This window comes from Pseudozyma flocculosa (assembly GCF_000417875.1).
Source record: "Pseudozyma flocculosa PF-1 unplaced genomic scaffold scaffold00023, whole genome shotgun sequence".
Taxonomy (NCBI): domain Eukaryota; kingdom Fungi; phylum Basidiomycota; class Ustilaginomycetes; order Ustilaginales; family Ustilaginaceae; genus Pseudozyma; species Pseudozyma flocculosa.
Genome location: NW_006920891.1, coordinates 169,218 through 177,043, shown reverse-complemented (window position 1 = coordinate 177,043; position 7,826 = coordinate 169,218). Strand labels below are relative to the sequence as shown.

Below are 7,826 nucleotides of genomic sequence, written 5' to 3'. Positions count from 1 at the left end.
CACCTGGCGCCCTTCCTGCCTGGCCACCCGCTGGCCTCGACGGGCGGCGAGCAGGCCATCGACCCCATCTCGGCCGCGCCGTGGGGCTCGGCGTCGATCCTGACGATTGCGTGGGCCTACATCAAGATGCTCGGCTGGGACGGCCTGCGCAAGTCGACCGAGACGGCGCTCCTCTCGGCCAACTACGTGGCGCACCGGCTCAAGGACCACTACCGCCTCAAGTACACGGGCGACCGCGGCCGCGTAGCCCACGAGCTGCTGATTGACGTGGCCGAGTTCCAGGACCTCGGGCTCAACGTCATGGACTTTGCCAAGCGCCTGATCGACTACGGCTTCCACCCGCCCACGTGCTCGTGGCCCATCTCGACGGGCCTGCTCATCGAAATCACCGAGAGCGAGAGCTTCGACGAGATCGAGCGCCTCGTCGATGCCTTCATCGCCATTCGGCATGAGGTCGAGGAGATCCGGCAGGGCAAGGCGTCCAAGGAGGGCAACGTGCTCAAGAATGCGCCGCACACGGCCGACGTCCTCGCCGCCGAGACGTGGGACCGCGAGTACTCGCGCGAGAAGGCCGTCTACCCGGTTGCCGGGTTGAGGCACAACAAGTTCTGGCCCAGCGTCGCTAGGATCGACGACGCCCACGGCGACCGCGTCCTCGTGTGCGAGTGCGGCGACGTCGACCAGTACGCCGAGTGATGCCCCTCGGCCCCGCCTTTCCTCGTCATGGTCTCCCTCCTCGTTCCCTTTCCACATCGAGTAAATTTCGCCTGTACATGCACGACCCCGCCCCTGTTTCCCATCTGCCCCGGACGATCCCCACCCTCCTATTCCCCGGTCTCACTGGCTCAACGCACAATCCCCCCCTTGCCCCCTCCCCCCGCCCTGCATCGCAAAGTCACCATTCAACTGTACTTCTGTCTCCCCCCCATCCCCCATCACCCCATCCTCCAGGTCCCAGCTATAGAATCCGACCCGTACGATGATGACGACGACGACCATCGACGACGCCTCCATCCATGACTCGCTCACTCTCTGTCGTGGGGCGCACCCCTCATCTCCATGCACGTTCGATCTTCGGTGGCAGGCACGCCGTGCGTACGGCTACGTCTCTTGATTGCCACTTGGGTCTACCTCGGCATTTCTCCACCACGTCAACACCTTCGTCGCGCTGCACTGCGCCGCGCCACGCCGCGCTCGTCTAGAGGAACGGCTCCAGGTTGAACTCGAGCGACGAGCACGGGTAGTCGATGCCAAAGCTCCTGAGCACCTCCGGGTGGATGACGCCCACCTTGCCGATCTCGAGGTCGCCGCCGATGCCGCCACTGGCGCCGCCGCTGGTGGTGTGCGACGCCGCTTCGGCACTGCCGTTGCCGCCGCGGATCTTGTCGCTCACCTCGTTGAGCGCCTTGCCCAGCGTCTCCTTGACCGTGTCGAGCGCAGAGGATCCGCTCTGCCCCGCCGATGGCCCTGCCCCGTCGGTCTTGGCCTCTGTCGACGACGACGATGACGACGCAGCAAGAGGTCGGAAGTGGATTGTCGCTGCTCGGCCCGGGAAGAAGGTGTTGTCTGTCGATTCCAAGGAGGGTGGCCAGGAAGGGCAAGCAAGGACACAGGTCAGCACGCGTCGATGCAGTCTCGCGGCCTACGCCGCTCCACAGCCCCACACCGCACTCACCTTCGGCCTCCGAGATCCAGTAGCCGGTGGGCTTGGTCTTGTCGCCCTTTTCGATCCTCGGGATGGCAAGCGAGGCCATGAGCCGGTCGAGCAGGCCGTGCACCACCTCGAAGCTCGCCGTCTTGTCGCAGTAGACGGCGCCCACGCGCCTCTGGTTGCGCGACAACCTCTCGCGCTCGGTGGCGTCCTTGAAGGCGACGTCCGACACCTCAAACGTCCGCAGCGGCAGCGCGTGCTTGCGGTTCTCGCGGATCGTCTTGAGCAGACCCGGCAGCAGCGACGTGCGCACCACCTGGTACTCGGCCGTCTTGGGGTTCTCGAGCACAATCGCGCTCTTGCCGTCGTCGCGGCTGTTCAGGAAGGCAAAGTTCTCGTCGTGCGAGCACTGCAGGCGGGCGGGGCGAGCCAGGGCGAGCCAGGGCACAGCCACGCGGGGCGAGTCAGAGATCAAGTCTTGCTCTGACAGCTGTCACCGCAGACTCTTTTGCCCAACACGGCCGACTCACCAGGATCAACGGAAGGACCTCGACCCAGCCCGAGTAGGCACACTCCCTCCGGACGATGTCGGCGAGCTTGTTGATGGGCAGCGGCGCCGCGACGGTGTTGGTGCTGGGGAAAGTCTTTGGCAGATTGTCGAATCCGTAGGCGACGGCGACGTCCTCCATGAGGTCGCACTCGTGGAGGATGTCGGGCCGGGTGGGCGGGATGTCGACGATGAGCTGGTCGGGCTGGTCGGCCGACTTGGCGGCCTCGTGGCCCATCTTGTTGAGCAGCTTGATCATGTCGTCTGCGCTCAGCTTGAGGCCGGTGCAGCGGTTGATGTAGTCGACCGAGGCGGGCATGCGGGTGGCGCTGAGGTCGGGCGTCACCTTGGTGGTGCCGTCGGCGTGGACGACCTGGACCGGCTCGACGGTGAAGGGCTCGGCGCAGTACTGGCTGAACATGGCGACGATGATGTTGATGACGATGCCGAGCTTGGTCTCGTCGGTGGCGGTGGTGTCGATGAAGACGTTTTTGGTGTCGAGCGTGATCTTGGAGTGGTTCGAGTTGATGATGGGCGGCATCGAGAGCACCTGGCGGTTCTGGTCGTAGATGATGGGGTAGACGGGGCTGTCTCGGATGATGTGCAGGTAGCGGCTGAGGTGCTTGTCGGACTCGTAGAGCTCCATGAGCTGCGAGGCGTCGTACTCGGTCTCGCGGTTGAGCGGGGCAAACTTGATCTGCTTGGGGGGCAGGGCCTCGTAGCTAAAGGGCGCCTGGATCGTGTCGAGGTCGTGGGTGCCGATGGCGACGAGCGTCCTCCGCCGGGCGAGATTCTGGTGCAGCTTGTCCTGGAGGTCAATGAAGTTGGCGTAGCTCTCGGGCGTGAACTTGATGTTGCGCAGCACTGCGCCGGCAAAGTAGGGGCGGATGCGCGACACCTGGCGTGCGAGGGCGGGGTGCGAGAGGAAGAGGCGCAAGAGAGAGAGAGAGAGGTGAGCGGGAGGAGAGCGGAAGGACAACGCGAGAAGAGCACACTCACGTCGTTGGAGAGCTTGACCTGGATCATCTGTGCGGGCTGGACGAGCTTGAGCTTTGGCTGGGGGATCCTGCCGAGGAAGACGTTGAGGGCCTGGGAGATGCCCTCGTGGCAGAGGAGGTCGTATCGGTTGGCGGGGATGTCGATCTTGAGCTGAGCACGCTCGCCGAGGCCGGCCTTTTGCACCTCTTCGGTGGTGTCATCGTCGAGCTCGATGCCAAACTGGAAGCAGAGCTCGTCAAACTCTTGGGTGGTGTAGGTGCGGCCGAGGGCCTGGTAGAAGTGCTCCTTGTCTACGCTGACGGTGGGCATGGTGGGCTGATGGGGGCGGGGTCGCTCGCAGACCGCGTTAGCTGTGTGCGTGGCAAGGGCGAGGTGGACGGGAGGGAGGGTCGGTGGTAAGAGTGAGCCAGGAGACGCTTGACGAGGTGGCCGTGGGACGAGTCAGAAGGTCGAGGCCGGGGGCGGTGGTGGTGAGCAGCCCCACTTCTTGGCCGCACACGCCCAGAGGCAGAGGGAGACTCTGAGAGGCCCCTGCCAGCCCAGCCCAGAGCTCAGCGCAGCCAGGAAGCTTTTGGGACGCAAAGCTCAAAATTGGCACGCGCGCCTCTTCTTTCGGGCGATAGAAGCCTCAGCCTAGGGGGGCAAACCGCAACCAGCCAGACGGCGGCCAACCAGAAGATCCGCCGCCGCTGCTGCCGCCAACGAGCTCCACCACCACCATCGTCGCCTCGCCATCTCTCCACCCGCTCACTGGCCTGCCCAGCTTACGGCTGCCTCGACATCTCCTCCACTCTCTGCTTGTCTTCAAGCGCCAACGGATTCGGTGCAGCACCCGTCCCGCCCTTGGCACCCGCCGACATGTCGGCCGCTTCCCTCTGCCGATCCATGGGCCGGCTGGCCCTCGCCGCCCCCTCCTCTTCCTCTTCGGTCCGACTCGCAGCCCGCCCCGTTACGCTGACTGCTTCCAGGTCACTCGCATCACTGGCCAGCAGCTCATCGTGCCTCGCCAGGTCGGCGGTGGCCACCCCCTCGATCGCAAGGCTCGTGGCCAGCCGCGGGTACGCCTCAGAGGCTTCCAGCAGCCTCACCCTCGGAAACCTCAAGCCTGGCCAGCCCACCAAGAACCGGAAACGCCTGGGCCGTGGCCCGTCATCCGGCCGCGGTGGCACGTCTACGCGAGGCCACAAGGGTCAGAAGGCACGCGCTGGTAACGGCAAGCCCGTGCCTGGCTTCGAAGGTGGCCAGTCGCCCCTGACCAGGAGGTTCCCCAAGCGCGGCTTCAACAATGTGTGAGTGATCGCCGCGCCCTCGTCCTTGAGCGGCAGCAGGATGTTGACGTTCCGAGCCGCGTCCTTGCACCGTCCCTCGTCCTTTTGCGCCCGCAGCAACGCGCAGAAGTACGTGCCAGTCAACCTGGACAAGATCCAGCATTGGATCGACCGCGGCCTGTTGGACCCGAGCGAGCCCATTACGGCCAAGGAGCTGTTTGAGACGCGGTGCATCCACAGTCTGCGCGACGGCGTCAAGGTGCTGGGCGAGGGCGCGGGCCACCTGCAGACGCCCATCAACCTGGTCGTCAACCGCGCGTCGCAGTCTGCGATTGCGGCGATTGAGGCGCTAGGAGGGAGCGTCGAGTGCCGGTACTACAACAAGCTGAGCCTGACGGCGCTGGTCAAGCCGCAGAAGTTTATCGGCAAGCTGATGCCGAGGCCGGCGGATCCCGTGAGCAAGAAGGACCTCCGTGAGTATGCGGTGGCCGGCGCGCTCTCTGTCCTCTGTTTGATCTGGCAGAATGGCGACTGACCGCTGCTGCGTCCTCTTTGATTCACGGCTGCGCCTCGACTCGACAGTGTACTACTCTTCGCCCAAGAACCGGGGCTACCTGGCCAAGCGGCAGGCGGTCAAGCAGCTTGTCCAGCAGCAGCAGCAGGCGGGCGGATCTCAATGATGGCAACGTGTACATTTGATCCTCTGCCAATCTCATACGCTGCACCTTGTCATCTGTTCGGCTGCGCTGTCGGGCTGGCCATGTGCGCAGCTCGCCGGCGCCGGCCCGTCTGCCTGGCCCGCGCTCGGCTTGGGACGCGCTCGACCGGGGAGCATTGTGCCGCTGAGGCGTGTGTCGCCTAATCTTTCGCCTCGCTCGTGTTCTGGGTAGCAGCGTGTGGCCGAGCAGGGGGATGACGTTGGATACTGATTGCTCGCTGGCCGCTGGCGACGTGGGCTGAGCCGTGAGTAGCGGCAGACGTGTGCCTAGCCAGCCGACGACGACGCGGAAAGGGCTCGAGGCTGATGGTTGGGGGCCGATTTTTCCCAGCAGAGGGTGGGCGCGCTGCCAGGCCACCGTGGATTTTTTTCTTTTTGCTTTTTCTTCCCGGTGGTGCTGGTGGGGGTCAGCCAGCGAGGCGCGGGGGCTTTTGCTCCACCTTGGCGGGGCGAAGAGGGCGAGGCCAATGACGGCCAGTTGACCCTGGATTCGCACCCTCTCCCGGCCTCTCTGCGGGCCCTTGGCGAGTCGCTGGTTTGCAGCCAAGGCAGACTTCGACACGCTTCTCGCTCGCCAACCTTCATCGTCGCCACCATCGCCATCACATCCTTCGCCACTGACCTCATTTCACCACCGTCTTTACCCACCCGGCAGTCTGCAGCATCCTCTCGCCCCTCTCGTGCCTGCCGCACCAGACTTGCTGCCGTCCCGCCCTGCTGGCAGGCGCCTCAGCGAGCGTTGCATACACAGGGGCCCGCACGCTCCCGTCCCCTCGCCCTCTACCTATCATCCCCGCCTTCTGCGACTGAGCCCGCCATCCTCTTGCTCCTCACGCACCCGTTGCTCTGCTTTATCGCTCAGAGCCCCTCCACACGCTCAAGACGGCGTCGACCCTGGCCGCTCCACCCAAACCTAATCGGCCACCCCGCCGTCGCCCGTCTGCGGCAGCAAGAGTGGTCGTGCTCCACTCACAGCAGCCCATGCCTCGCTCCCACCAGCCCGTCCCAGACATCACCACCAAACCCAACACCGCCACCACCACCATCAGTAACGACTCCGCAAACGACCACGGCCACCACAACCCCGCCTCAGAACCCATCCAGATCCAAGCGCATTCACCCCTCGCACCGCCCCACTCACCCAGGCAAGGCAGCCGTCGACCTCCGCCCTCGCCCGCAAACAGCCCCGGCAACATCCCATCCTCGACCCTCAACTCGCTCTCCGTGCACCACCCACCCACGGCCTACAAGCGCGCACGCACCGTCAGCCCCATCATCGACGACTACAGCTCTGACGTCGACCACGACCACCGCTCCCCCTACTCACAGCCAAACAGCGACAACGACAGCGACCCAGCACACCAGCAGCAGCAGCAGCTAGGGACGACACACCACCTACCGCTCGCTACCTCTTTGCACCCGACACCGCTGCGGTCCAGCCACTCGATCCTGCCCTCCACAACGCCCCCCTCCTCGGCAGCCGCAGCCATGTCCGAACCCGGCGCCAACAGCGCCTCCGACATGACCATCGAGGGCCTCATGACCGAAAAGTCGCTCAGGCTCGACGACCCCGCCGCAAAGCTCCAGCACGACGCCGCCAGCGCACCATCGCAGCCCGCCGACGACCTGCCAACCTACTCCGCCGCACTGGCCGACGACTCGCAGCCCGTCCTCGACATCGCTGCGACCTCGAGACCTTCGGGCGCAGAGCAGCTCAAGGTCATCCGACCCATGAAGACCCAGCCCATGGTCGTCGGCGAGAAATGGTACCTCATCGACCGCAGCTGGTACAAGCTGTGGAGCACGGCCGCCGCACAGGAAGCCAGTGCCGCCGACGGCGACGACGGCGACGACGCGCCACTCGTCGTCGGTCCCATCGACAACCGATCACTGCTCGAGGAAGGCTCGAGCGAGTCGGACCCCTACCTCCGCACGCAGATCAGTGAGGGCCTCGACTTTGAGATGCTGCCAGAAGAGGGATGGCGTTTGCTGGCATCGTGGTACGGCGTCGACGGGCCCGTGTTTTCGAGGCAGGTCGTCCCCGGCATCAACCCTGGCCAGGAGAGCATCGAGTTCTACCCGCCGCGGATCCGGCTGCTGCGGATGACCGACGAAATGGCCGAGACCGCGGATCGTGGCGCACCCATCGTGGCCATCTCGGTCAGCCAGCCGCTCAGCGACCTCAAGGCGCAGGCAAAGCAGCTGCTGGCGCTGGGCGACGATGTCGGCGACAGTAGCATCCGTTTCTGGCACGTGCCGGAGCCCGAGGTCAGCGAGTTGCAGCGAGGCACGGTAGCAACCTCGCGCATCCGCGACGAAGGCGTCGAGCTGGTCGACAACAACGAGGACAATGCACTGCTGCACCGTCCAGGCACCAGCCTGAAGGAGCTCGGCCTGGACGAGACGGAGCTCACGCTGGCGGTTGAGACCAAGGCCGGAGGTCGTTGGGCGTCGGATCCGGCGCCCGCTGCGGCGGCGGCGTCGTCCAAGGCGAGCCTCTTTGCGCAGACCAACGGCGACTTCTTCGCCAACCTGCAGCAGGGCCAGCAAAAGTCGGCTGCGCCGGCGCAGCTCTCGACGGCGTCCTCGTCGATCGCACCGGCCGAGGGTCGGGTGACGCGCTCCGCGACCGCTCGCGAGCGG

At 65.4% G+C, this 7,826-nt stretch overlaps 4 protein-coding genes across 4 annotated transcripts in view; 3 read left to right on the top strand and 1 right to left on the bottom strand.

The window, feature by feature from the left end:
- Positions 1–696, top strand: part of PFL1_06017 (uncharacterized protein) — a gene marked incomplete at both ends in the record, with an annotated part of 3,681 nt that extends 2,985 nt beyond the window's left edge. Inside the window, one exon of the mRNA XM_007883555.1 lies at positions 55–696. Within this exon, the coding sequence (XP_007881746.1) occupies positions 55–696 (642 nt within the window). The remainder of the gene's footprint in view (positions 1–54) is intronic.
- A 502-nt stretch (positions 697–1,198) lies between these two features.
- PFL1_06016 (uncharacterized protein) lies at positions 1,199–3,506 on the bottom strand (the record flags this gene model as incomplete). Its single annotated transcript, XM_007883554.1, has 4 exons — positions 1,199–1,566; positions 1,676–2,060; positions 2,182–3,096; positions 3,198–3,506. 4 exons carry the CDS (start codon positions 3,504–3,506, stop codon positions 1,199–1,201), a joined length of 1,977 nt encoding a protein of 658 aa, XP_007881745.1.
- A 549-nt stretch (positions 3,507–4,055) lies between these two features.
- PFL1_06015 (uncharacterized protein) lies at positions 4,056–5,145 on the top strand (the record flags this gene model as incomplete). Its single annotated transcript, XM_007883553.1, has 3 exons — positions 4,056–4,486; positions 4,583–4,938; positions 5,048–5,145. 3 exons carry the CDS (start codon positions 4,056–4,058, stop codon positions 5,143–5,145), a joined length of 885 nt encoding a protein of 294 aa, XP_007881744.1.
- A 1,019-nt stretch (positions 5,146–6,164) lies between these two features.
- Positions 6,165–7,826, top strand: part of PFL1_06014 (uncharacterized protein) — a gene marked incomplete at both ends in the record, with an annotated part of 4,898 nt that continues 3,236 nt past the window's right edge. Inside the window, one exon of the mRNA XM_007883552.1 lies at positions 6,165–7,796. Coding sequence (XP_007881743.1) covers positions 6,165–7,796 — 1,632 coding nt within the window. The remainder of the gene's footprint in view (positions 7,797–7,826) is intronic.